The sequence below is a fragment of the Rhodotorula paludigena genome (assembly GCF_050403205.1).
Source record: "Rhodotorula paludigena JCM10292 DNA, Rt_paludigena_JCM10292v1_ctg27, whole genome shotgun sequence".
NCBI classification, from domain to species: Eukaryota; Fungi; Basidiomycota; class Microbotryomycetes; order Sporidiobolales; family Sporidiobolaceae; genus Rhodotorula; species Rhodotorula paludigena.
In genome coordinates, this window is record NW_027481431.1 from 69413 (window position 1) to 95440 (window position 26028).

Genomic DNA, 26028 nt, shown 5'->3' on the forward strand with positions numbered 1-26028 from the left:
CGTAGCGCTTTCAAGTGTCTGTGCGCTGCCGGGCTAGTCTGGTGGTCCTGCTGGGCGGTGAGTGGGACGACGAGAGGCGGAGCCGGGGACGAGGTGGGGTTCGAGCGGCAAGAGCGAGGGAGCAGCCGGGCCAGGCGTGCGTGCTCGAGTGCGGGACTACAGTGCGTGTGAGCAGAGTGCACCTGGCGTAGCAGCTCGCTTTGCACGAGAGGCAGACGGTGTCCTCGAGCAAGCGATCGCGTCGGACGAAGACGAGTAAGTCGACCGCGACAGACTGCTTTGAGCCGAGTGGTGGATAGCTGACGAGTATGTCACACACACTGGACCAGGGACACTCTCACTGCAAGCGCCGTTGCTCGAGTGTGGTCTTGTCCCGCGTTTCTCCCTCTTGCACCGCCTTCCCGCTCGCTTTCCCCTCGACTCGCCTCTGAGCGCTTCTGCAACCCGTACAGCTCCTCAATCAACCTCAGCAAACATGTCGGACGCAGGATCAAACGCTGGCGACGAGTGCGTCCCCTTCCTGCGCCCCGATCCTTCGAGCTTACCGCCTCGTCGCGCTCTCTGCACGAGCTGAAGAGGCCAGGGCTGACCTCGTGCAAATGCAACAGTGTCTATGACCGCACGGAATATGTGAGCTGCCCCTCTGAACTGCCGCTGGCAACCAGACGCCATGCAGCTTCATCCGACTTGATGAGCCGCATTCTGCACGCACACCGCCGCGAGGGACTGTCTGGTCGGGTCTGAGCTCGTGTCACGGGTCTTTGCAGCGCTTGAGCGCTCAAGACCTGCTCCTGTCGTTCACGCGGGGATTCGTCGACCTGGACTTGCTCTCCGCACCCTACTGCACCCTGCTGCGAACGCCGCTGACCTCGCTTCCAACCCGCTCCCTACAGGCCTACGAGAACCGCGAAGACGCCGAGCAGTACCTCGACCAGCAGGCCGACTACGCCGGCGCCGACGTCGTCGAGTCGGGCGAGCGGCCCGACGGCGCAGAGCTGCCCGCAGAGGCCAACAAGGAGCGCGTCACGACGCCGTACATGACCAAGTACGAGCGCGCACGGATCCTCGGGACGCGCGCGCTGCAAATCTCGTGCGTCGCGCGGACTCGCGCTCGCCGCTTTCGGTCGCGCTCTTGCTCCACCAGCAATCGCTGACCTGAATTGTGGATGTCGTCCACCTCGCACAGCATGAACGCACCAGTGCTTGTCCCGCTCGAGGGCGAGTCGGACCCGCTGCAGATCGCCGAGAAGGAGCTCGCGGCCAAGAAGATCCCGCTCGTCGTGCGGCGCTTCCTCCCCGACGGGTCGTACGAGGACTGGCTCGTCAGCGAGCTCTTGACCGAGTAGGGTGGGGGTTTGAGAGGGTACGGGAAGGAGGTGCGCTTCTTCCGCCTCGACGAAAGACCCGCTCGTGTTGACGACCTCGATCCTGCAGGTGTGCTTTTCTAGACCGGCAGATGTGTCTCCTGCCGTTGTACAATCAAGCAATATACCGTGGAGCGGCCCCGCGCATTCTTTTCCGGCGCTGCGTTCTCTGTGCTCGCTTGCTCTGCCTCGCCCACCGCTTGTTGCACAACAGTTCCCTTGCTTGGCCAGGGATCCTGCCACCTTCTTTCCGCGTCTGAGTGGCCATGACAAGACGCGGATGTTGGCATTCTCAAGGCGATGAGCGGTAGTCGTGCAGCTCGGGTACATTGCCATTTGGGTCTCTGCCTCTGCCATCTCACCGCGATCACCACTCTACTCTGACGCCAGCGCGCTACTGCCACCGCGGAACGGGACAAAAGACCTGCTTCCTGTCGGCACGGCCGAGCGAGCGCGGGTGGACCGCAACTGGTGGCGCTCCGCCGCGACGCAGCGGCTCGCCCTGCGCGTTCAAACCCAGGAGTCAGCTCGAGCGTCCTCCCTGCCGTGGTCTCGCGAGGAGGCACCACTCACGTCTGGGTGATGTTGCTGCGCGTGCATCGTTTCAGTACGCTTGGAAGGCTGGGTCTCGGAAAGGCAGAGGGGAGCAACGCACGTCGAGCAGCTTGTACAGCTGGTGCAGCGCGTGCGCCGCGTACATGACCATGCGGTCCTCGTTCCAGCTCTCGGCCTCCCAGTGATGCCGGTCGAAGTCAGGATGGTTATACAAGCGCTCCACGGCGCTCCGGACACGGTGCTTCTCGGTCTCGTACAGCTCACGCACCGCCCGGCGCATGTCAGCGTAGTAGTCTGCTTCGAACCGCTCGGCGCCTTCCAGCCACGCCTCGGCGTGTGAGTCTCCGACATCGACATGCTGCACGAGGTCGTACCAGGCGATGATGCGAAGGAGCGACGCAAACAGGGCGTTGTCGTCGACCGTCTCGTGTTCGTGCTCCGGCTTGACGACGTTGTGAAGGTTGCGCGCCAGTCCGGTAGCAAGCCGCCCCAGCTCGGCGACGTGGACAGTCGGGTGACGAATTGGGCTTGTCGGGACGAGTGCGTCTACGCGGAAGAGACGCATACCGGATGGCACAGCGAACGTGCCATCGTCGCGCTCGACGGGAATGGTGAAAGCCTCGTGCCTGCGTGAGCAGGTCCAGCGGGTCAGACGGCACAGATTGAAGGCTCGTATGGAGCGGAACGCACGCGGGCGAGTCGATTGCCTGCGTTTGCGCGAGAGCCTCTGTGGACCCCCTAAGAGAGGCCGAATCATCGTCATACGTTCTCTGTGTACGCGAGTGTAAATTACGGACTTGGGAGAAGGGCAAAAGTCAACGGACCGAAGTGTGGACGTGGTTGTTGGTGCGGATGAGCATGAGATTCCACGTCTGCGCTGCACGACTGATGCTGCAGAGCTCGACGAGCTGCAGACCAGTCTGGTCAGCACTCGAAAGATGGGACGACAGGCCCGGTCAGCGCACTTGATCTGGCGAAGAAACGCGAATGCGTGCCAGGGCATGTGCGAGGGGTGCGTTGTCGCGATGTGTATACGCCCAGACGCCGAGCGCGGTAGATGACTCCAGCCCGAAGCCCTGCTCGCCATGCTGCTGCACATAGCTGAGCGCGACGTCGGCGCCGACGAAGCCGTTCGATTCGGTAGAGATGCCTGGAGACTCGGTGCCATGACTATGGCCGTGACGAGCATGCGCGCGCGACATGTCGGGCTGTCTGACACGCGTGTCGAGTAGAGATAAGGCAGAGAAGCAGGTAGATCGAGCAAACAGAGCGCATGAGCATGGACGCGGAACAGCCGCGCGGACGCACAGGAGACCCGTCTCGCTCCTGAGCCGCCTTCCATAGCCCGTCAGATTTTAGTCAGATGATCTGCAGGAACCCGATCTGTTCAGCCGCGCGCGCTGTCGCCGCTGAGGGTCAGCAGATTGACAGATCATGCAAGTTAGTCTTGCGCGGAAAGCACGGTCGACGGAATCACCCAAAGCAAGCGCCCGACAAACGAAGATCGAGTCGACACGGAAGCGAAGCCGAGCAGATCATCTGGGAATATCAAGCAAGAACAGAGCTCAAGCTTGGAACCGCTGCCCGCGCTCATTACCTTGTCAAGCGCCTTGAACGCAATGAACAATACGACATCGCCTTCGAGCTCTTCCTCACCTGGCACGACTCCCACTAATCACAGCACCACCCTCACGAGCCCCCAAGCGGTGCGTACGACCTTCCACCACACGTAGAGCGCGACCGGCACGCCCGCGAGGGTGATCCAGTCTCCAGCGCGCATCCTCACCTCGAGCACCTCGCGCTCGTCCTGCACGCCCTTCCCCTCGAACTTCCCGCGCGCGCCAAAGACGCCCATGAGCGCGTCTTTCTCTTCCCACCGCGCGCGGAGCCACTGCTCGAACGCCGCCTTGTCCTCTGCCGTCGCCGATTCGGCGATGTGCTGTGCGCGTGCGCCAGCGCGGAGGGACGCGGCGCCGAGGGGGACGGAGGCGAGCTGGTGGGTGCGGAAATGGAGGTGCACCTCGGGCGGGGAGACGCCGCGGCCGAAGAGGGACTGGAGCGAGTAGTAGTCTTGGGCGTAGCCTTGCGAGGGAACGCCGGCGTATCCGACGGTCAGGTCGTAGAAGGTGAGGTGTGAGCTTGAAGAGGGGAATGAGGACGAGGGAGAGAGGTCGAAGATGGTTCGGAGAGTGCGGAGAGTGAAGAAGAGGCCGGCAGACCGTGGGAGGAGCACGTTGGTTGCGTCCGGCTGTTTGAGGTAGGGAGCACTCAGCGACCGCACACTCGAACTCATAGGTACCGACGGGATAGCGTACGATGCCGAGCTTTTCGGCAAACGCCTTGCTCTTTGGCCGCGTCAGGCGGGAGTAAAGCGTTCCCTCTGGGAACAGCAGCGCATGGTAGGGCTCGCCTGCCCGCTCGGCGACCTGCGCGACCTGGTACAGGTTCGACTTGGGGAGCGTGCGCTGTCGGTTGTTGATGAAGCAGAAGCGGAAGAGTTGCATCGCCTGCGGGACGGCAGCATCAGCTTCCGCGTTTCCAGGGGCGTGCGGACGGGGGACGCACGGGTCCGACGATGGGCGCCCATTCTAGTGATGCTTTGAGGATGATGATGAGGCCGCTCGAGACGCCGGCAAACGACAGGCAGACCCACGGGTAGATCCAGTCTGCGGAAGCGATGTCCGTGGTCAGCGAGAATCGTGGGAGCACGCAGCCCGAGAGCGTAGGCTCACCAGCGTACATCTGCAGAAGCGGAAGAAGGGGCAAGAGGTCAGCGGGGCGTAGATTGAGCCCGCGGCTCCTGCATGGCCGCTGTCCGCACGCACCTGGTGGTTGCTCATCCAAACTGCCTGTCGCGCAAACCGCAGCGCGACGACCCTCCCCGCCTCGTCCTTCCGCACGAGGTCCTGCACGCGCACGCTCTCGCCATCCGCGGTGATGACGATCCTGCTCGGCCCAAAGACGGCGACGATGAGGACGAGCGTGCTCGCGAACGCCTCCTTGGCGGCCGTGTTGACGGCGCGGAAGGCGCGCTGGGCGGCTGGGTGCGGGATGAGCGCGAGCGGGAGGAAGGCGAGCTGGAAGGTGTGGCAGACGACAAGCAAGGACCCGAAGACGAGGTTGAAGGCGACGAGGTGCGCCCAGTCGCGCGCCGTGAAGGGAGGGCGGGACCGAATCGGCACACGATACAGTGCGTCGGTGGGCACAGTCATTCTGCGCCTGGAGAGAGAGGGATGGAGAAGCGCGAAGGCCGAAGTGGGGAGGAGGACGGGAATGGACAGAGGTGAGGGCTTCGCGCGCAGGCCGCTAATGCCGCTTCTACGAGAGCTAAGGGGCACTGCAAGCAGCCGGACAGCTTGCGCAGGCTGCAGGAGGAGCGGGATGGCGAGAGTGCGAGTGTGCGAACGTCGGCACGTGCAAATCTCCGAGAGTCGACGCAGCGTTTGACTTCGCTCACTCACGCGAGCAAGTCGAGTGCTTCTGCAGTCCGCGTCTGAGCTCCTGGACGCACACCAACGCGAGCGATCACCAGTCCTGGCAGCATCGCACATAGCCGTCGTTCAGCTCTCTCAGACAGACACCCGCTGTTCAGGGCACGAGAGATGAGCTCGAGGGAGGAGTAGGCTATGCGTAGATTGACATGAGGACAGATGAGGAGATGACGAAGGAAGCGACTGCGGAAGGGACAGGATCGAGTGAAAGGAGGTCCAGTATGGTAGAGATGCGCGGCCTTCAAGGAAGGGCCAGTGTCTGTGAATGAGCAGAAGAGAAGAGGAGGAAGGGCAAACAACCCGATGGAGACTCGTAGAGAAGCGAAGTAGAAGCGCCCACGCGTTAGAGCCCCCCTCACCGCCCGAGCACGCCCGCCCCGCCGATGAGGACCGCCGCCGCGCTGACGGCGACCGCTCCCCACACGCCCGCGCCGACGCCGCCGACGACCCTCGCGGCGGCGCTGCACCCGGCGCAGGACCACCCCTCGCTGAGGGGCGTGTAGGCCGCGGGCGAGTACATGGCAAAGTTGATGATGGCGTTGGCGCCGTTGAAGCGCCCCGCTTCGGCCGTCGCGTCCGGGCCGCGCTCGTCGTAGACCCGCAGGGTGTACGACGCTTGGGCGAAGGGGAGGGCGTCGGCCGATTGGGCGTACCTGTGTGCGAGGCGAGCGGGTCAGTCCGCGCGCTCAACTCAAAGTACACCGCTCGCACGTCATGGCTGGCAGCAGATTGTGCGTATGCGGATTTGTCACGGCGAGCGAAGAGACGGGACGCACTCCCAGGGGTCCCACACAAGCGACGTTTCGCTTGCAGGAATGCCCGTCGTCGGGCCGACAGGGTACGTGAAGCCATTAGCTGAGCAGCGCGCTTCAAACGTGAGCATCGAGGGCGTGACGCTGTGCGACCACGCGAACAGACTTTAGCAAGCTGCGCGGGCAGAATTGCGTGTGGAGCGGGCAGGAGAGCGCGAGACGGAACGCACTAGAGGCTCGTGTAGTTCCACCCAAAGGTGATCTGGTTGCTCGGGGCGATCTTGTAGTACGATGCGCCTGCCGTCGCAGCCGGAGTGAGGTAGGTCAAGCCGCCGGCGCTGCGAGGGGAGAAGTACGGCGAAGGGGTGAGGAGGTCGAGACGGGATCAGTACGGCTGAGACGACGCTTGACGGGGTAGTGCGAGGCTCGGCAATCCCTCTTGGTACCAGACTCGGCACCTCGACAGGCGGGCTGCACCTGGACAGACGCGAGCGGGTACGCCGGGTCCTCCGAGGCCGTGCATCGCAGAGGAAAGGCAAGAGGCTCACGCGGCCGTGTTGGGGATTGAGACGTTGCGGGTCGTGTCTCCATCGACGACGGTGACGACGTTGGTGACGGCCTGTCGGCGCTCGAGGGGGTGCGCGGGTTCGGGTTGAACGAGGGCGGGAGGGACGAGGGGAGGCGGCGTGGCGAGCGGATGCTGCGGGAGGGCGGCGAGGGCAGACGATGCGAGTGCAGCGGCTGCGAGCACACACACTCTCAGCAGGCGCGCCATGGCCCCGGCTGGCGTGGATGCACGAAGGCGGAGAGCAGACCAGCGGGAGGGGGAGCCTCGATCGACAGAGCCTGGCTCACGCGCACAGTGGCGAGTCAAGGGCAGCACGAGGCGTATGATACTGTAACACTGCGAGTACTGCTCTTCTCACTTCGCTCTGAGCCGCGTGCGGTGTGCCACAGCGGCGGTCCTTCGTCACGACGCTCTCGCTTCCGATCCGTGTCCCCTCTTGCGGGCCAGTGTGCGATCGAGTGCACCCTCTGTGTGCTCTTGCGCAAGCTGCTACCGCCTGCTGCGCTCGCTGCCCGCACGAGCGAGTGCCGCCGCCGCTGTCGACGCCGACTCGCACCTCGCATCGCCCACTTGGCGCACCGCTCGGCCTACCCGCCCTTGAGGGCGCCTGCCAGACCGCGAGGAGCACTCTCGACCTCATACCAAGCGATCCCGTACGTCTCCCAGCTCGGACGAGCGTAAGAGGACGCGAGCGAGTTCGGCAGCTCGGTGGGGAGGGGGGACCTCTCTGCCCTCCGCACGCCCGCCTGCAGGGCTGTGGGTGCCGGCACGAGCTCTGGGAGATATCCAAGAGCAGGACTGGACCCTGCGCCTCCAGCCAGACGAGCGAGCGAGGCGCGACTTGTGGCCGACCTCGCTCATCACCTCGACCCGCTCCCACTCGACCAACCAGCTCACACACACCTTAGAGCTCGACTGACGCACCCTGGACGAACGCAGACCTCCCTTCTCGTGACACCGACACCCCGCCCGCAGCATGGGCAACAACCCTTCGACTCCGCAAGCCCCACCAGGGAGCTCCCGCGCCTCGCGCACCACCCCCGGCCACCGCCCCGTCGCCCTCCCCTCTGCCGCGGGCACCATCACGACCGTCAGCACCAGCGGCAGCGGCCGGCGACACAAGCCGCCCCTCGAGCTGCCCGACGTTGCTCCCTCGCACCCGTCCTCGTCAGCGCACTCTGCGCGCTCCCTCGCCTCGTCGTCCGCTGCGCACCAGGCGCACCCGCCGCCGCGGCGAAAACCCTCGGACCGCCCCCCCGTCGTCGACGACGAGCCCGACCCGGACCCGCCCGAGGGCCCCGGCGGGAGCCTCCGCGGCGCGCTGCAGGGCAAGGCCGAGCACGTCGTCTACGGCCCGCGCCGCAGCGACACGGACGACGACGGCATCGCCGTCGCGCTCCACTCGCCCCCGACCCTCGTCCCCGCTGCGCCCGTCGGGCGCGCCGCGGCGAAAGCGGCGCTCGGCCGCGCGAGCACGAGTGCCAGCGCGAGGCCGGCAGAGGCCATGGCGATCCCGGGCGTCGGTTCCGAGGGCGAGGTCGCACGCTCGCCCGCGGGAGGCGGAGGCGCCGTGCGGGACGGGAGCCTGACCAACGCCGGGATGGGCGCGATCGGCGCCATGCCGTTCGTCGACCCGGACGACACGACGCACCCGGGCTTTGCAGAGTCGACGGCAAGGTTGACGAGCGACAAGCTGCTCAGCACCGAGTCGATGCCGGTGCTCAACAGCCCCAAGCGCGAAGACGCCCCCGCCGACTCGCCGTTTGGCGAGCAGGAGGGCGACAACCAGCAGCAGCAGCAGCAGCATCAGGAAGGCGACCAGACGCCCGGTGGGGTTGGGCATATCACGGGCGAGATGAGCGGCCTCGGACTGAGCAGCCGCGCAGACGGAAGCGGGACGAGCGTGCGGCACGTCGCGCAGCCGCAGACGTCGTTCGCCGGCGCCGTCTCGAGCATAATCGCGCCGTCTGCGCCCGACGCCCCGGCCGGCCTCCCCGGCTCGGCTGCAGGCCCAACGGCCCACGTTCCCTCGCATGCGCAGCTCCCTCCACCGCACACGGCGTCGCCGACTCCGCCGTCGACCGCACCGTCCGACACGGTGCAGGCGCCCGCGGTCCCCGCCGACGCGCTCCCGCTCTCGGCCGAGGCGATCCCGTCGGGCACGAGCGTGTTTGCGTCGCCGTCGCACTCGCGCGGGACGACGCCAACGGGCGCGATCCCGAGCCCGGCCGTGCTCCTCCCGCCCGCCGTGCTCAACGCGCCCGTCGCCGCGATCCCGATCCCGCTCTTGTCCGTCCCGTCGCAAACGATCGCGCAAAATTTGCTCGCCGCCGCGGTCGACCTCGGCGCGGGAGAGCAGGGCGTGCCGACGCTCATCAAGTGGAAGAACGAGGATGGGCAGGAGAAGGGGCGCGATGGCAAGGTCGCCAAGGGCCCGAAGGAGGTCTTTGTCACGGGAACGTTTGCCAAGGGCTGGAAGACCAAGATTGAGCTGCGCAAGACCGAGTACGTTCACGTCTCGCTGTCTACTTGCAGCGTGCGGGATTGACACTTCCCTCTCGCAGCTCGTCCGACTTCTCGGCGCTCATCTCGCTTCCGCCTGGTCCGCACCGCCTCAAGTTCATCGTCGACAACGAGTGGAAGGCGTCGAAGCACCTACCCGTTGCGACCGATGCAGACGGCAACTTGATCAACTACCTGCAAGTCAACCCCGTCAACTCGAAGATCCCCGTCGCAGCCTGGCAGCCGCCGCCTGCGTCCACTTCGTCGGCGCCAACGAGCACATCGGCGAGCCGCACAACCCTGGGGACAACTGCCATGCCGACTACCACGCCCGTGCCTGTGTACGCGAGTACGCCGAGCACGGCCGCGTCTACGCCTTCGCGCACTGCAGCGCACAACGCTGCGGCAGCCGCTGCAGCAGCGCACGGCCTCGGTGGGCCGGGTTTCGGCCCGGGCGGAGTCGGTTACAACGGGCTGATCTGGCCGCTCGGCGGGGCAGACGACGACGAAGCGGCGGGCGGAGCGGGGCAGGCGCAGGGCGCCGGAATCGACGACGACGACAGCCAGTGGACGCAGGAGATCCCGGCCGACTTTGTCGCGTGGGGCGAGTGGGAGCAGGAGCGCGACGACATCGAGAATGCGTTCTACGCCGCGCACCCGAACGGGCCGTCGGCGTCGACGCCGCCGCCGGACCTCCCTCCGCCGCCGAGCAGCGCGGGGATCCAGCCGCCGATGCTCCCCGCGCAGCTCGAAAAGGGCCCGCTCAACCATGCCGCGTATGTCACGCAGGGCAGCGGCGACGACAACTCGATCTTGCCCAAGCCGGACCACTCGGTCATCAACCACCTCGCGGCGAGCCCCATCAAGGGCGGATTCCTCAGTGTCGGCGTGACGACGCGGTACAAGCGAAAGGTGCGGATTGTGCCCTTGTCGTGCAGCGGGGAGACGCTGACCGTTTTGCTTGCTTTCTTTTGGCTTCTGCGTTTTGCACACAGTTCGTTACCATCGTATGTCGCAACACACTGAGCTACCAAAAGCCAGCGCTGACTCGGCTCGCGCCCGCAGGTGTACTACAAGGCGCTCAACCGATAGCCGATATCCCTCGGCCCACTCGCTCAGACCTCTTCAGACTGTACACTCCTGCCTCTCTATTCATCTAGAGCCTCCCTGACTCCTGTGCGACTCCCTCTCGCTCGATCTGTCGTTCCTCTCCCGCCCGTACACAGCTTCTTCCTTTAGTTTTTTTGCCGTACCGTACCTCCTTAGTCCCCTTCCTGTGTCTAGGTCTTTACTCGGCTTTCTGTTCTCGTCCGCGTGTCATTGTCGAACTGTACAGTCATACACAGCCGGGGAGAGAAGTCCGAAAGCGTGCATTCTCCCTTCCGCGTCTATCGCCGCCCGCCCTTCTTCTTGGTCTGCACCATCTCGAACCCGTCCTCGTCCACGATCGGTTCTTGCCGTTCCCGCGGCGGCGCCTGCTCGGTGGGCACGAGCTGCGGCACGTCCTCGACACCCTCCATCTGCTCGTCGTCGCTGCCGTCCTCGTCGTCGTCGCTCGAGTCGTCCCCTGCGTCGCCTCCCCGCTGCGCCTCGAACCGCCCCTGTCCATCCTGCGCCCGTGCGCGCTCGGCGCCCTCCCGGAAGCGCTTGGCCAGCTCGCCCTCGTCGTCGGTGCGGCCCTCGGTTACGCGGCGCAGGCACTCGCGCCAGAGGAGGATGAGGTCGCGCGCGACGAGCCGCTCGCTCGCGTCTTCGAGGTCGACGTCAAACTCCTGCTCGACGACGTACAGGAGCGTCTGCTCGAGCTCGTCCTGCGCCGGGACGGGGATCCCGCCCTCGTGCGTGCTTGTGCTCGCCTGCGGTTGGGCACCCTCGGCGGCCGACTCGGGGCCCGAGGTTGCGACCGTGTAGAAGAGGTCGACGACGTCCTCGGCGAGGTGCGTCTTGCCCTGCTTGCCGTCGCCGCCCCAGCCCTGCGAGATGGCGAGGCGCAGCGCGGGCCACATGTCGAAGAGGTCGAGCGCCGAGCGCGCAAAGAGGCCGAGGGCCTGCTCCTCGGGCGATGGTGCGGGGACAGCTGGCGCAGACATGGCTCTGTGGCGTGTGCGAGGGTGGAGAGAGCGGAGTCGAGCTCGAGGGAGATGAGGAGGCGGAGGCGGTGTCACGCGCTGGAGAGAGGCGCAGACTTTCTGGCAGAAGTCCTGTGAAGCTGTCCAGCTGCCTTGGTGTGCCCTACAAGTCTGCTCGTGCAAATAGGGGCGAGCGTGAGTGCGGAAGCGCCTGCTTCTCCCCGTCCGCCGACCTTTCGACCTCGACTAGACGCCGCCTTTGCCCATTCCTCCCGCATAGGGCCTGCCAGAATTCGCTCCGCTGTCTCGTCCGCAGCGATGATATTGAGCCTGCATGTGCTCCGAGGCCCGAAGGGATTCAGCGCATTTTCGGCCGACACTTTCTCATCCTCGTCGCCGTCGTGCCACTCGACTGCAATTCAGTCGACTTGAGCGTGCGCCTGGTCTTCTCTGCTTGCTTCGTGCTCTCTCGTTGCCAATGCTGTAGTTGTTGCGCCGGCCCATCGACCGCTACGCCACGCATCGGGCTACCAGTCACAGTCGCAGACGAAGCTGCCGCGACTTTCGTTCACGGTCAGCGGACTGCGCCAGCGCACATCATTGAGGCGCAGCGGCACGTTATCTGCACTCCGCCACCCGCCAGCTGTGCTCGACCGTCCGCCAAGGCGACCAGCGCGCTCACGCGAGTTGGCCTCACGCTCTGACCTTGGCGGACAGCAGCGAGGCAGTGCTTTCGGTGGAGCAGAGGCGGTGTTGCTGCTGCACTAGACACGCCCTGAGGCAACCCTGAGGAGCTCTTCCCGGCGTGATGCGGTTGGAGGTTGCGTGGGTCGGCGACTGCGGCTCCAACAAGGGGCCCTGCGATCGCTTATCTGGCTCGTTGCTCTCGTTGGAATGTCAGGCTGGTCTACTGGTCTCCACAAGGCTGTGTCGTGGACAGGAGATGGCTAAGGTCGAAGCAATCTTTCCAGCCTTGACAGGAGATAGGAACGGGAAGGAGGGGGCCTCCACAAAGTCTCCACGTACGCCAAGCAATCAGGGGCTTTTTTCGGGGCCGACGACGCAATCCATACGGTGCAGCTGGATAGGTAACGGGTCCGCAGTCCCGGGTGGCTCTTGTGCCAAGTTCGGTCGACAAGGCCCTCACTTCTCTCTTCCCCTCCCTTGCGCCCTCGCACACTATCGCCACCCGCCATGTCGGACCATCACGACGCCGAGAAGGGATCGGGCCGCAAGAATTTGGAAGGAAAGGTCGACGAGGTCTACGTCTCGACGCAGGCAGCGCAGGAGCCCGCGCCCGTGTACGACCCCAGCCAGGAGTCTATCTGGACGCGTCTGGGTCTCAGCTTGGAGTCGTACAAGCGCGCTCCGGGCGCGACCGCGTGCGTTTCAAGCCTTGCTTTGCCTCGTCCGTCGTCTCCTTTCGTTCGCCGGCTGACCTTGGCGCTTGCCGTCTTTCTCTCCGCACCTGTAGAGGTCTCGAGGTTGCCGGAGGCAATGCCGACCCGCTCAAGTCGAACGTCAACCCCATGCTGTGTGTGCAGATCGTCGTGTTTCCGCTGGAGATGCTGTCTGACCCGCTTCCGCGTGCTGGAATGCAGTCAGCAGAAGATGAAGCCACGGCATTTGCAGATGATTGCGGTCGGTGGCTCGATCGGCACTGGTCTTTTCATCGGTTCTGGCCAAGGTGCGTCGTGCGCTGACGAGCGTTGGTGTTCAAGCGACTGATCTGCTTTTCGGCAGCTCTCCGCAACGGCGGCCCCCTAGGCATTCTCATCGCCTGGCTCATCATCGGTGTCATGCTAATCAACGTGACCCAAGCTCTCGGCGAGATGTGCATTGTCTACCCCGTCTCGGGCGGTTTCTACACCCTCGCATGCCGCTTCCTCGACCCCGGTTTCGGCATGGCGCTCGGATGGAACTACGTGAGTCTCACCACGTCGATTGTTTCGCTTCGATCCAGTCTGTCTGGCTCACTGACCTCTCTCGCTCACGCAAAGTGGGCGCAATGGGCAGTGACTCTTCCGCTTGAGATCACGGCAGCTGGCATCACCGTGCAATACTGGGATGCTGCAGCCAGGGTCCCTATCGCCGCCTGGATCACCATCTTCTGGGTTGCGATCATTCTCAGCGCGTTGCCTTCTTAGTCATTCTGCGGGACTTGGCTGACCTCGCTCCGAGCAGTCAACATCTTCGGCACACTCGGTTACGCCGAGGAGGAATTCTGGAGTTCGTGCCTGAAGCTTGCCGTCGTCGTCATCTTCATCATCATCGGTATCGTCCTTAACTGCGGAGGAGGCGACGGAATCTACTCCGAGTACGTCGGCGGGCGGTACTGGCGTGACCCGGGCGCATTGGCCAACGGCTTCAAGGGCATTTGCGCTGTGTTTGTTACTGCCGCGTTCTCTTTTGGTGCGTCCTCTCCCTCGCGCTACGGAGCAGGAGAGCAGTTAGGCGTTGGCCAACAGCAGTCGCTATCGTCCCCTGGTCGGCAATGTCCGTGCTCTCCACGACTGACCCGGAGCGCTCGCACCTGCAGCTGGTACTGAGCTTGTCGGCCTTGCCGCCACCGAGACCCCGAACCCGCGCAAGACGCTCCCGTCGGCCGTCAAGAACACCTTCTGGCGCATTGTGCGTCCTTGCCTCCCGAGACGAGCTGCCGATAACGATGTGCTCACGTGACGTCTCTGCAGACCCTGATCTACATCACGTCGCTCACGATCATCGGCGTCAACCTGCCTTACAACGAGGAGACGCTCCTCGGCGGCAGTGATGGCGCCGGCACGTCTCCGTTCGTCATCATGGCGACTCGTGCCGGTCTCAACGGTCTTGACCACCTCGTACGTTCTACTCTTGATACAATACTGAGGATATGGGAGCGTGCTCGATGGCGATTTGCTGACTTTCTCAAACGGCTTGCGCAGATCAACATCACGATCTGCATTTCCGTTCTTTCGATTGGCCTGTCCTGCGTCTACGCTGGCTCGCGCGTTATGACCGCGATGGCCGAGCAGGGCTTCGCGCCCAAGATCTTCACCTACGTTGACAAGTCGGGTCGCCCGCTTTATTCGGTCCTGGTCATTCTCCTCCTCGGTGCCCTCGCCTGTGAGTCAAGATTTTCCGCGCCCCTGCTCTTCCTGAGCTGGTGATACTGATGTCAAGCCTGGGCAGACGTCAACGTTTCTGCTGCTGGCGACGAGGTGTTCGACTGGCTTGTCGGTCTCTCGGGTCTCTCCACGCTCTTCACGTGGGGCTCGATCTGCATGTGCCACATCCGCTTCCGCAAGGCGTGGCGTGTCCAGGGTCACTCGACCGAGGAGCTGCCTTACCTCGCTATCGGCGGCGTCTGTGGCTCGTGGATCGGTTTCATCCTCGTGTGCCTCGTCCTCATCGCCAACTTCTACATTGCCGTATGGCCGCTCGGCGGCTCGCCTGGCGGCACCGAAGCAGCGGAAGCGTTCTTCAAGGCTTACATTGTGGGTTTTCCATGCTCTTACCGCGTGACGAGGTGCTGACCATTTCCGGCGGTCTGGCTTGTCTCGCAGGCGGCGCCTATTCTGCTCTTCTTCTGGCTGTGCGCCTACATCAAGAACCGCACTCTTCCGTACAAGGCCTCGGAAATTGACCTTGACGTGCGTCTCGGTGCCAGCGTCGTCGAGGTAGACGCTGACCCTTGCCCGTGCAGACTGGCCGCAAGTGCTGGTTCACGGTCGAGGAAATGCGGACGTGGAGGGCCGAGCGCAAGGCGGCGCCCTGGCACATTCGCATCTACCGCATGCTCTTCTCGTACTAAGATGCGGCGACGCTCCGAGGCTCGGAGAGCCGGGTGCTCCTCCTGCAACTCGTTCCCAACTTCCCTCTCGCTTCTGATCCCCGCTCCTTACTTTCGTTCGGTCGTTCTTCACTCTTCCTCACGTCAGTACGGTCTCAATCTACGCAATGCAACGTCTCTCGCACTTCGGCCGGTCAGGCGAGACCGGGATGTCCACGCCGCGGTGGCAGCTAGCGAGAGGCGCCTTTCGGTGGCAGGGCCTCGAACTGGAAGCCGTAACACCGAAACGTGGCAAGGGGAAAAGGCGGCGAAGCGTGAACGACTTCGCAACGCAGCTGCAGGAAGGGGGAAGTCACGAGAATGGGAGGCACAACTTCCGGGTGGCAGAGCGTGCTCTTACATAGAACGCTCAGTAGTGACTGTAGAGGCCCGCATCCGGGCTCGCATTACTTGCGGGCGAGGAACCGTATGCACCGCCTCGCAGCGGAAGACGGAACCTCCTCCTGCCTTGCGTCCAACTCCTCCCTGCCGCTCGATCGCGCCTGGGCGAGCTCAACGAGACCAAGCGAGTCAGCACAAGGATCTCGGCGGCGCCCGCGGTGCGTCGACGCGTGTTGTCGCACATCTTCCTCTCCCTTCACAGCGCTCCAGGCGACTAAGGCATCTGCGAAGTCAGAGCTGGCGCAACGCCTAGCGTACCTCGGAAAAGTGTCCCAGAGGCCTCTCGAACGAGGCACAGATCCGCCGCTGGCACGACTCCAGTCGTGCGGCTCGGAGCAGGACCTTGCAGCGACGGAGAACAGCGAGCTGACTTCGGCGGCTGTACACGCGCAGATGCGCCCGCCGAGCCTGCTGAAACATGCCAGGCCTCGCACGGTCCCGCCTCGGCTGCCGCAGCGATCTCCCGGCTTCGCGACTCTAGCACCGCCGCGACCTGCACTCGCGCAGCCCGCTCGACCGTCGATCCACCCCTCCCTGCTCCTTGCGCACATCAGCAGCATCAGCCTCGTCAGCTGTCTGATTCCCGTCATTGGGGCACGACGAGCGAGCACCGAGGCGGAGCAGGCGCAAGCCGCTGCTGCCGACGAGCACGATGACCCGGTCGATATCGTCCATCCAGTGCAATACCCTTGCCCTTCTCCACGTCAGCTGCATCAACTCGGGTCTCAACTGCGTCGGCAGCTCACGGCAACACCGTACGACGCCGCCTTCACCATCCGCCAGCTCCACCTCTTCAATCAGGAACCCCAGCTTCACCTCCCCGATTCCACCCCCGACACCGCTCCGCGGGTTGCACCCGAGCCGTGGGTCTGGCGCTTCCCCGCAGCCATAGCTCTGCACGAAGTTCTCCGCATCCTCCTCAAACCCACCACCGCCTCCAACCCTCGTCTCGCCGACACGCTTCTGCCCGTCGCCGTTCGCATCGCGCGCCAGTCGCTGCGCTTCGACACGATCATGTGGGATGCTGTGCTGGCAGGGCAGAAGCGAGAAGCTGCGCGCGATGCGTGGCGTCAAAGGGTTGAGCACGAGCAGGCGATCGCAGATGGAGACGATGAGGGCAAGGTCGCTTTGCCGCAGGTTACCCTGTCGAAGCGGCGCAGGGAGAAAGCGGCGGCGCCCAGCGCGCAGGCGTGGGAGCGGGACTACGGGGCTGCGGCAGAAGATCCGGCAGCACTCGAGAGCCAGTGGCGCACCATCCCTGGCTTCAACGACGCTTCTGCATCAGACGTGACACCTCCGTCTTCTAGGCGCCACCGCAAGCGCTCTCTGCGCCCGCCGACTTCCCTTCCTACCCGTTCTCTCGACCTACTGGTCCAGCACTGGGCACGAGTAGCCGCATGCGATCCTGCGCAATCTCCTCCGGCTCCCGTTCTCGCGCTCTCCCTCGCCGTCTCGCGCCTCCGACGCCGCCGATCCCCGGCCGCGCTGAAACCATCGATCCAACTCGCACTCGAGATCGAGCGCGAAGACCTCGCGGCGCAGTTCTGCGCCGAGTGGATATCCCATGCCGATCCCGCGCTCGCGCACGCGCAGCTCACGCGTCTCCTCAAGCGCATTTCGCTCGCCCTTCGCCCGGCCCAGCGCAAGTTCGAGGCAACCGCCTCGATGCAGATTCTCGCCGCTGTCGTGCACCTCGCCGGCGCGCTCGACGCACTTTTGGCGCGCATTGTCGAGCTCGATTCGGCAGCGACACGGCGCGACGTACTGGCCCCGTTGATCCACCTTCTCGCCAAATTCCCGCCTGCTGCCCCCGTCGACCAGTTCTCGCGCGGGTCGCTACGCCGACGGCGTGCCCGAGCGCATGCCGAAGTCTCGCACATCGTCGACGAGGTACTGCGTCGGCTCCTCCAGGACGTGATTGGGCGAGAGCTGCGCATCGAGCGCTCCCGCATCTCGCTCGGCAAGGCGCTGTCCTCGTTGCCGGCGAAGCTTCCCCTCGCGTTGTACGATTTCAACGCGCTCATCTCGTACGTGACGCTGCGATGGAGGTCACCCGAGGTCGGATTCGCGCTCCTCGAGCGCATGTCCGACGTTGGCATCGCGCCCTCACCCGAGACGCACAACATTCTCTTCACCGCCCTCGGCGACCAAGTCCCTTCAGCACGGCGCACTATCGAGGCGGCGGACGGCGATGCGTACGCGGTGTCGCGGCTATTGGCGCAGATGGTGCAAACTAGCTCGTTCGACGAGCTTGACGAGCTCGTCTTCCGCCTCTTGCCCGAGCTGAACCACGAGTCGCGGCCATCCGAAGCCCTCGCAGCTTCGTCCCCCTCCTTCGCCGCTCGCCCTCCGCCGTCATCGGGCCGCAACCCGCACGTCTACACCGCGCTCCTGCACGCGCTCGCATGCGCCGGACGCGTTGGCCTCGCCGAGCGCGTCTTCCGCAACGCCCGCTGGGCGGCCGAGCGCTCCCGCACCCGCTCGCATGGGCGCGAGCGCAAGGGCTGGGTCCTCCCCGAGAAGGCCTACACGCACATGCTGCAGCTGTACGCCGGCGAGGTGCGCCGCGGGAGGATGCTCGAGCGCCGGGATGCGCGCGCGGTCGCTGCAGGCGCAGAGGAGGGCGAGCTTGGGGACGGCGATGCGTCGCGTTTCGTGCGCGGGTGGGGCCGGCATGCCCTGCGCGTGTTCCTACTGCAGGAGCGCCGAGCGCGACTCGAGGCCGAGCTGGCCGGCGGCGCGTCTTCCTCGTCCTTGCGTACGTTGCACACCCCGGCTACGGACGCACCGCCTTCTTCGTCGGATTCGCGCGCTCAGGCCGCTCGCTATGAGCCGCTCCCACCCTTCCTCCGCGCCGAGGCCGCGCCCATCGTCGCCATCTGGGAGCTCGAGGGCGGTTCGCGCGGCCCCGAGCTCGAGAGCCTCAAGAAGGCGATGCGCAGTCCGCACTCGCAGGACGCGCTGAGGGTACTCTTCCCCAGCGTGGCGGACGCGGACGCTCGCGCGTCGTCTGGTGGCAAGAGCGACGACCTGCATCGCCGGATGAGCCGCGAGGGCCTCAAGCAGTGGCGCTGGAACGAGAAGGGGACGGTGGACGTGCGGAGGGAGCGGATGCGCACGAGGAGTGCGCTCGTCGCGCGACTGAGGCGCAGGTCGGAGCTGAACCGCGAGAGGTTGAGGGTCGCTCAGGAGCTAGAGGAGTTGGCTTAGTCGGCGTATTCGCATCTTGTAATTCTTGTCGTTCCGCAACCGCGCCCTAATCTTGCGCCCTCCGTTTATACCCACAAGCTGTCCTGCCTCGGTCTACCGTCGAGTCGAGAGCGAGGACAGCCTTCTGGAAGAGGCTCGTTCGCTCTGTGCCCTGCTACCGTTCAGCGTCATCCGTCCTTCCGCTCTCTCTCGCGGTGTATGCATTTCCTTCGAGCATGTCTATCGTCCTCCCCGCTAACATGCGCGCTGCAGATCAACATGGCGCCGCCGTCGTCTTCATCTGGTGATGAACTCAAGGCGATGCTCTCGCGCCCGTCGCCGCTCGATTTGACGTGCGACGAACTGGACAAGCTCTTGAGCGCACTCAAGTCATCGACCGAGCAGCACACACTCGCCCTCGCCGTTCTTGCGCGCTTTCTCTCGCCTTCCCCTACCTCGACCACCCGGTCCGCTCTCCAGGACGCACTGGAGTCGCGTCTGAGCGGTTCAGATTCGGCAGAGCTAGTAGAGGGCCTGTCAGCCCTCAGTGGTGTCCTCCAGGTTGCGCCGGCGGTGGCGGCCTCGCTTCTCCAGCTCGACTCGCTCCGCTCGCGCCTCGAAGAAGCCGTGGAGCTCATCTCGCGCCCAGTCGGAAAGGGCAAGGCGAAGCAAGATGACGAGATGCTTGCGCTGGTCGAGCTGCTGTCGCTCGCGGCGGGACAGCCCTCTATGCGCGGCCTCGTCAGGTCCTCCGCCGGCGAATGGCTCGAAAGCTTGCTGGGTTCGCCTTCCAACGAAGTGGCCGGCGGAGGGACCGAGGCGAAGCGTACGGCACTCGCGGGTGTTGCCGTCGTCAAGCTGCGGCTGGGCAAAGAGGAGCCTTCGACGACGGGCCTACCAACTGCCGACACAGGCGGATCCCCCTCGCGGTGGACGCTGGAAGACCTCGCCCGCCTCTTTGTTCGTCTTGTGGCGTCGAGAAAGGCCGTTACGCCGGCTGGGGACGTGATACTGCCGTCCCTCGAAGCACTTGCCTACCTCACCTTGGCACCGTCACCGCCCGTCAAGAAGATTGCGACCGACTCGTCTTTCCTCGCCACCCTCTTCTCCCTTGCGCCCAAGACCGCTACAGCGCCGACGCTATCCGAGAGCGCGCGCGACTACGCCGTCGCGACCCTCCTCGACCACCTTGCCGTCTTCCCTTCGCCGGACGCGCAAGGCGATGCCGCGCAAGTCGAGCGCCTGAAACGCTTCGCGGCCGCAGCGGCGCAAAAAGGCGATGCTGGAAGTCCTGTACAGCCGGAAACGGTTGAGTCGGTGACGGCGCGCGTCGGTCTCCTCGTCCGGCACGACCCTTCGCCCATCCCGACCGTCCGACAGCTTTGCCTCTCCCCGTCTCTGCAGACTCGGCGCCTTGCCGCCCGCATTCTACACTCTTTCGTCACGCCGCAGAGTCTTCGTGGTGAACTTCTACAGGCGGGAGCAGCGCGCCTTCTTCTCTCGCTCATCCGGCAACTACCCGCGCCGTTCTCGCCTGCGCACGACACTCCGGCGGTTCAGGGCCTCGCCAAGCTCTACATCACCGCCAACCCGCTCCTCATCTTCGGAGGCTCCCCTTCAGCCCCGCTCCTCCTCGAGGCGACTACCGCCCTCACGCTCCCGCTTGCCGTGTCCGCCTCGTCCGACGGCGGTCCCGCATCTCTCCTTGCGACCCTCGAGTCTCTCATGGCGCTCACCAATATCGCATCGCTCGACCCAGCTCTGACGGAGCAGCTCGCACGCCTCGAGCTGCGCGACCGCCCTTCCTCGGCAAACAAACTCCTGGACGTCGTCAACGAGCTCCTTCTCAGCAGCAATGCGATGGTGCGACGAGCCGCCACCGAGCTCGTGTGCAACTTGGCCGCATCGGACGCCGGGATCGCCTACTTCGAGCCACCTCAAGAGGCACCGCTCGACGGGCCGAAACCGCCCTCGGCCAAGCTGCACGTCGTCCTCGCGCTTGCGTCGTCGCCGGACAAGCCTACGCGCCTCGCCGCCTCCGGCGCGCTCACGTCGCTCGTCTACTCGCCGCGCATCGCGCTTGCGCTGTGCGCATTCGCAAAGTGGCGCGAGATGCTCCTCGTCCTATGCGGGGACGACGTACCGGGCGTGCGGCATCGCGTGTACGAGGCGTGGCGAGTGCTGGCGGAGATGGTCGAGCAGCTTCCGGACGCGAAGGAGCGCGAGAGCGCGCGGAAGGGGATCGAGGATGGCAAGGTGCGCGCAGCGTTGGAGGCGGCGGCGCAGGCCGAAAAGGTGGCCGAGCTGCAGGCGGCGGCAAGTGCAGCTGTAAAGGTCCTGAAACGATAGCTAGGCTGAGGCGGCAGACGATTTCGTCGGTGCAGACTGAACCAGCTTTAGTTCCCTTCCCTTACTCGCGAGTTACATCGGGCATGATTGTGTTCCGTCCTGACCAAGAGTGTCAGACGGCGAAGTTGGCAGATGAGCGTGAAGATGTCCAGCGTCGGGCTCGGAAGTCAGACGCTGAAGCTCATGGAGCATGAGGCCTGAAGGCAGAACAGCGCGACTCCCTCGCTCCCACCACAACGCTGGCAGCGCTTCTAGCACAGCGCACTCTCAAGCTGCTGCTGCACGATTGTCTTTGCTGTGCTGTGCACCCGTTCACGCCGCTCCGCGCACTTGGCCCCTCATTCTCGGTTCTGGACACGCCTTCCGGTCCCGCGCTTGCCGCGACGCCGCGGTACGCTTTGTAGCACGGAGAAGAGCTGCTTGCCCTCTCCGGGTGCACGGATGAATGGAAAGGGAGTGCAGGCCGAGGAGAAAGCCTGCAAGCGGAACGCGGCCCAACTGTCGATGGAAAAAAACACGATACAGCAGGAGCTTTGCTGTCGCTGCATTGTGCCGTTGCTGCAGGAAGCGGGAAGGGAGGGCCCAGGACAGTTCCGCACGGCCGGACAGCGGCCGGGCGCAGGCGGAGAGAAGCGGAAGCGAAAAGCACCTAGTGCGCCGAGCCCGCGGAAACTGCTGCGCTGGAGGACCCAGGACTCTGACTGGGGCCCTCGGCTGAAGATTTGTTACAAGCAACAAACGCAAGCAAGAAACAGTCGTCACCCCGTCGCCATCAGACCTTGCTCTCCTCGAGCATCTCGACCTCGACAGCGACCTGCTCGTCGTCGCGCACAGTCGGCTCGCTCAGGCGGCCAGGCTCGACACCACCTGCTGCGCCTGAGCGCGAGGCGACAACCTCTTCGAAGCGAGCGACGACGAGGCGATGGTCGCTCCGGACGAGCGCGTCGCGCTTGCCCTCGTCGCCCGGCGCGCGGCGGCCGGCGAGGTCCTCGAAAAAGTTGGGGATGACGCCGTACGCGGCGACTTTCCAGCGAGGCTGTGGTGGCGCGGTCGAAGCGGGAGCGGGAGAGCGGGAGGAGGCGGAAAGAGGGTGGAAGGCGCCGTTGGCGTAGGGGAGGACAAAGTCGATCACTTTGGGCTCGTCGGACGGGACGAAGCCCGTAAAGGTGTTGAGCGGGCCGAAGCGTCTGTGCGAACGCAGAAGCGTGCGAAGAGGGGCGAGGCAACAGAATGTCAGCTCGACGCTTGCGAGAGCTCGAGCGTTGACGCACCTGCTGAGTGCCCCCGGACCCGCCAGCTCCGTCTTTCGCGTCGCCATCTCGTGCCTCGCGTCGAAGAAGCTGGCGAGCTGATCTTCCTCGGCCCCCTCCCCCTCGCTCTGCCCCAACGTCGTCGCGGAATACCTTCTCCCGGTAAGCACCTGGTACCCCTCCTCGCTCGCGGGCGAGTTGAGGTCGCCCGTGAGCACGACGAGCGGGTCCTCCCTGCTGTCCGCGGGCCCGTGCGCGACCTCGCGCTCGACGAGGCGGAGGATGAGCTTCGCGCTCTCGGCGCGCGCGACGACGCCGCGGTCGTCCCAGTGCGTGTTGGCGACGACGACGTCGGCGGGCGCACTTGCATCGACGGTGCCGGGCGAGGGAGCGAGCAGGTCGCGGAAGAAGGCGATAGTGACCATGCGCGGCTGGCCGGCGTCCCACCCTTTGCTGCCCGGCTTGTCCGGCGTGGGCGAGAGCCAGTGGTGCGCTACGCGGAGGAGGGCGAGGCGCGAGCGGCGGTAGAAGATGGGCACGGCCTCGCCCGATTTGTGCCCGTCGTTGCGACCTGCGCGGAAGGTCGGGCGTCTCTCAGCCATCAGATCGAGAGCAAGAGGGGGAGCAAGGAAGAGAGCGCACCGACGCCGACGTGGCCCCACTCGTCTTCCCCCAGCAACGCGGCGAGGTCGAGCTGCTGGTGGTGGAGCGCCTCCTGCACGCCGAGGACGTCGAGCTGCTCCCACCGGACCAAGTCGACGAGCGGCTCCCTGCGGTCCTGCCACCTCTCCTCGCCGTACCGCTCCTCGCCCTCTCCCTCCCGGCCCCCCTTCTGCTTGCCCGGCGAGACGAGTGCCGCAACGAAGCGCGCGACGCGCCGCTCGGGGTGTCGCGCGTGCATGTCGTAGCGGATGTTGAGGCTCCCGACGCGGAGGGTGCGCGGGGCCGGGTCGGCGCGCAGCTGCATCGCGTAGTGCGCCGAGTGGGTCCCTGCGCTCGCAGAGCGGGAGGACGCGGGCGAGAGCAGCGAGGCGGAGGGCGAGAGGAGAGCGGCGACGAGGGCGATGGCGAGCGCGAGCGACGAGAGCGCAAAGAGGCGCGTGCGAGTGCCCAGCCGGGGCGGAGGAGCAGCAGCGGGAGCAGCACTACCGGACGAGCGCTCCATGCGAGTAGCGTGCGCTTGTTACGAAGGAAAGAGATGACGACGGGGCGGTGCAGCCTTCGACTCTCGCGTGCGCGTGCGACAGAAGTGTACACAAGAGCTTTGCAGGGGGTTGCGTAAGAGAGGGTGATGGCACAGGCGTATCTAGCGAAGAATGAGAACCCAAAGAGAGAGCCGTTTTCCCGTCACTGCTCAGACTGCTCACCGCCCGCGCCCGCGTCCCCGCCCGGCGAACCCGCCGCGACCAGGCGGCGCCTGCTGCTGCTGTGACGCGCGAGCCACCGTCAGTGAGCATGCCGTTCTGGCTCGTCAGAGCGAGAGAGAGAGAGAGCGCACCTGGGCCGACGACGGCGACTTTACCGTCTCGTCGACGCTGAGGACGACGCACGCCGCCTCGGTCGCGCCCTCGAGCGCGTTGACCTTGACGAGCGCGGGCTCCCACACGAACCTCTCGAGGTTGTTGGCGACTCCGCGCGGGCCCCTGCTCGCCTCGTCCTCTCCCTCGTCCTCACCCGCCTCGTCCTCCTCGTCGTCGACCGAGACGCCCGCCCAGGTCTCCCCGCGCGCGTGCAGCATGCGCAGCTTGTTGAGCACGTCGGTCGCGTCGAGCCCGGCGTTGTCGCAGATCGTGCGCGGGATCACCTCGAGCGCCTTCGCGTACGCGCTGATGATCAGCTGCTGCTTGCCCGGGAGCGTACGCGCGTGCGCGCGCAGGTACGCAGAGAGCTCCATCTGCGGGCGGGGCGAGGAACGGACCGAGCGGAGTGGGTCAGTCTCGCGCGCCGAGAGAGAGAAGTACGGAACGAGAGGAAAGAGAGACGCACCTCGGCTGCGCCGCCGCCGGCGACGACGGTGCCGTTCTTGACTGCGCGGCGGACGACCTGGACTGCGTCGTTGAGGGAGCGCTCGACCTCGGAGATGAATTGCTCTGCGCCGCCGCGGAGGACGAGGGTGCACGTCTTTGCCTCGGGGCACCCTTCAAAGAGGTTGTAGCGCTCGGCGCCGATCTGGCGCTCCTCGAAGACGGCGCAGCGCCCGAGGTGCTCGGCGGGGCGGATGTCGCTGCACGTGCTCTGCACGGCGCCGCCGACGGCCGACACGACGCGCTTGAGGTCGTCGCTCGCGACGCGGCCGGCGCAGAAGATCTGGCGGTCGGCAAAGTACTGGGTCGCGAGGTCGCCGATCGGGAGGCGCGAGAGGACGACGGTCGCGCCCGATTCGGCGATGAGCTCGAGCTTGCGGTAGATGATGGACCACTCGGCGTCGACGATGGCCTGGTACTCGGACACGTGCTCGACGCGCACCTCGGCGTTGTCGCGCTCGGCCTTGAGCTCGAGCTCGACGTTGAGGCACAGGATCTTGGGCTCGAGGATCTTTTTCGGCTGCTGCTCAAACCCGGCGTACGAGAAGGTCTTTTTGAAGGCGACGCCGCGCACGAGGAGCGACTCTTCCATGCCGCCGCCGGGGACCTTTTTGATGCCGATCAGGCTCGGGTCGAGCGTGGCCGGGTCGAGCGTCTGGACGGCGTCGACGACCATGCGCGAGAAGAAGGGCTTGGACGAGTGGATGAGCTTGGACGACATGGACGTCGACGCGCACTTGAGCAGCAGCGAGCGGAAGTCCCTGCGGGGGTGCAAGCTTGGCGTTAGTGCGCGCAGAGTGGAGCATGTAGAAGGAGGGGCGCGACGGACTCTTCGTTCTTGGACTCGACGGTGACGGCGAGCTCGTTGATGCGGTCGATGGCCTGTCGAGTAGTGTGAGTGTGCGGGTCAAACGGAATAGAGCGGAAAGAAAGGGCGACGGACGAGCTGGGCGGCCTTGCGGTAGCCCTTGATGATGATGTGCGGGCTGACGCCGTCCTCGATGAAGGGGCGGGCCTCGCGCATGAGCTCTGCAGCGAGGAGGGTGACGCTGGTGGTGCCGTCGCCGACCTCTGCGTCCTGTGCGCGGGCAATGTCGACGAGGGACTTGGCGGCGGGGTGGACGACGTCGAGGAGCTTGAGGATGGTGGCGCCGTCGTTCGAGATGGTGGCGTTTCCGTCTGCGCCGACGATGAGCTTGTCCATTCCGCGGGGGCCGAGGGTGCTGGCGACGGTCTGGGCGATGGCGAGGCAGGCAGAGATGTTGGAGAGGAGCTGAGAGGTGCCTGCAGGAGGGAGGGAGGCGAGGCGGGTGAATATACGGCGGTGCTTGTGTGGTTACAAGAAGGAGAGAACTGACCCTGGGAGGTGTCTGTGCCCTCGCGGAGGACGAGGACGGTAGGGTTCTGCGGGTTGGTGAGGAGGAGCGAGAGGGGGGAGGTGAGCGGGAGGGCGTGCGTGCGAGTGCGGGTAAGGTGCGCACCCCCATGGGCATGCGTCCGGCCATCGTTGCGCGCTGGTCCTGGCGAGAAGCACGGAAGAGTCGGACAGAAGCGAGTCTCCGAGTCGCGTCGAGGACGAGCAAGGAGCAGCCAGCGTCTCTCCATCGACCCGACGCGTGCTGGGCCAGCCGAGTGCGCGTGCTGCAGAGCGACAGGCACCAGCTGCATTCCCGCCACCCTCCCCAGCTGCTCCCTCTCTCGC

At 65.4% G+C, this 26028-nt stretch overlaps 10 protein-coding genes across 10 annotated transcripts; 5 read left to right on the plus strand and 5 right to left on the minus strand.

The window, feature by feature from the left end:
* Positions 1 to 475: 475 nt before the first annotated feature.
* RPO26 (DNA-directed RNA polymerase core subunit RPO26) lies at positions 476 to 1346 on the plus strand (the record flags this gene model as incomplete). Its single annotated transcript, XM_076649705.1, has 4 exons — positions 476 to 507; positions 609 to 630; positions 894 to 1090; positions 1187 to 1346. 4 exons carry the CDS (start codon positions 476 to 478, stop codon positions 1344 to 1346), a joined length of 411 nt encoding a protein of 136 aa, XP_076504695.1.
* Positions 1347 to 1758: 412 nt separating this feature from the next.
* JCM10292_006977 (uncharacterized protein) lies at positions 1759 to 5131 on the minus strand (the record flags this gene model as incomplete). Its single annotated transcript, XM_076649706.1, has 11 exons — positions 1759 to 1866; positions 1938 to 1952; positions 2020 to 2545; positions 2610 to 2626; positions 2744 to 2827; positions 2885 to 3127; positions 3634 to 4167; positions 4235 to 4426; positions 4485 to 4585; positions 4652 to 4661; positions 4745 to 5131. 11 exons carry the CDS (start codon positions 5129 to 5131, stop codon positions 1759 to 1761), a joined length of 2217 nt encoding a protein of 738 aa, XP_076504696.1.
* A 634-nt stretch (positions 5132 to 5765) lies between these two features.
* Positions 5766 to 6937, minus strand: JCM10292_006978 (uncharacterized protein; the record flags this gene model as incomplete). Its single annotated transcript, XM_076649707.1, has 4 exons — positions 5766 to 6063; positions 6187 to 6306; positions 6393 to 6500; positions 6711 to 6937. 4 exons carry the CDS (start codon positions 6935 to 6937, stop codon positions 5766 to 5768), a joined length of 753 nt encoding a protein of 250 aa, XP_076504697.1.
* Positions 6938 to 7706: 769 nt separating this feature from the next.
* On the plus strand, positions 7707 to 10324 carry JCM10292_006979 (uncharacterized protein; the record flags this gene model as incomplete). Its single annotated transcript, XM_076649708.1, has 3 exons — positions 7707 to 9235; positions 9295 to 10144; positions 10298 to 10324. 3 exons carry the CDS (start codon positions 7707 to 7709, stop codon positions 10322 to 10324), a joined length of 2406 nt encoding a protein of 801 aa, XP_076504698.1.
* Positions 10325 to 10620: 296 nt separating this feature from the next.
* TSR2 (Tsr2p) lies at positions 10621 to 11322 on the minus strand (the record flags this gene model as incomplete). Its single annotated transcript, XM_076649709.1, has 1 exon — positions 10621 to 11322. The coding sequence occupies one exon, from the start codon at positions 11320 to 11322 to the stop codon at positions 10621 to 10623; it is 702 nt and encodes a 233-aa protein (XP_076504699.1).
* Positions 11323 to 12495: 1173 nt separating this feature from the next.
* On the plus strand, positions 12496 to 15094 carry JCM10292_006981 (uncharacterized protein; the record flags this gene model as incomplete). Its single annotated transcript, XM_076649710.1, has 12 exons — positions 12496 to 12683; positions 12776 to 12835; positions 12903 to 12988; positions 13045 to 13226; positions 13302 to 13431; positions 13486 to 13713; positions 13841 to 13932; positions 13995 to 14141; positions 14226 to 14406; positions 14473 to 14777; positions 14847 to 14933; positions 14987 to 15094. The coding sequence occupies 12 exons, from the start codon at positions 12496 to 12498 to the stop codon at positions 15092 to 15094; spliced, it is 1794 nt and encodes a 597-aa protein (XP_076504700.1).
* Positions 15095 to 15907: 813 nt separating this feature from the next.
* JCM10292_006982 (uncharacterized protein) lies at positions 15908 to 18724 on the plus strand (the record flags this gene model as incomplete). The annotated part of the gene is made up of 1 exon (XM_076649711.1): positions 15908 to 18724. One exon carries the CDS (start codon positions 15908 to 15910, stop codon positions 18722 to 18724), a length of 2817 nt encoding a protein of 938 aa, XP_076504701.1.
* Positions 18725 to 18982: 258 nt separating this feature from the next.
* Positions 18983 to 21052, plus strand: JCM10292_006983 (UNC45-central domain-containing protein; the record flags this gene model as incomplete). Its single annotated transcript, XM_076649712.1, has 1 exon — positions 18983 to 21052. One exon carries the CDS (start codon positions 18983 to 18985, stop codon positions 21050 to 21052), a length of 2070 nt encoding a protein of 689 aa, XP_076504702.1.
* Positions 21053 to 21824: 772 nt separating this feature from the next.
* Positions 21825 to 23467, minus strand: JCM10292_006984 (endonuclease/exonuclease/phosphatase family protein; the record flags this gene model as incomplete). The annotated part of the gene is made up of 3 exons (XM_076649713.1): positions 21825 to 22239; positions 22324 to 22873; positions 22945 to 23467. 3 exons carry the CDS (start codon positions 23465 to 23467, stop codon positions 21825 to 21827), a joined length of 1488 nt encoding a protein of 495 aa, XP_076504703.1.
* Positions 23468 to 23665: 198 nt separating this feature from the next.
* CCT7 (chaperonin-containing T-complex subunit CCT7) lies at positions 23666 to 25831 on the minus strand (the record flags this gene model as incomplete). The annotated part of the gene is made up of 7 exons (XM_076649714.1): positions 23666 to 23728; positions 23801 to 24196; positions 24289 to 25087; positions 25156 to 25208; positions 25270 to 25610; positions 25685 to 25730; positions 25808 to 25831. 7 exons carry the CDS (start codon positions 25829 to 25831, stop codon positions 23666 to 23668), a joined length of 1722 nt encoding a protein of 573 aa, XP_076504704.1.
* Positions 25832 to 26028: the final 197 nt, after the last annotated feature.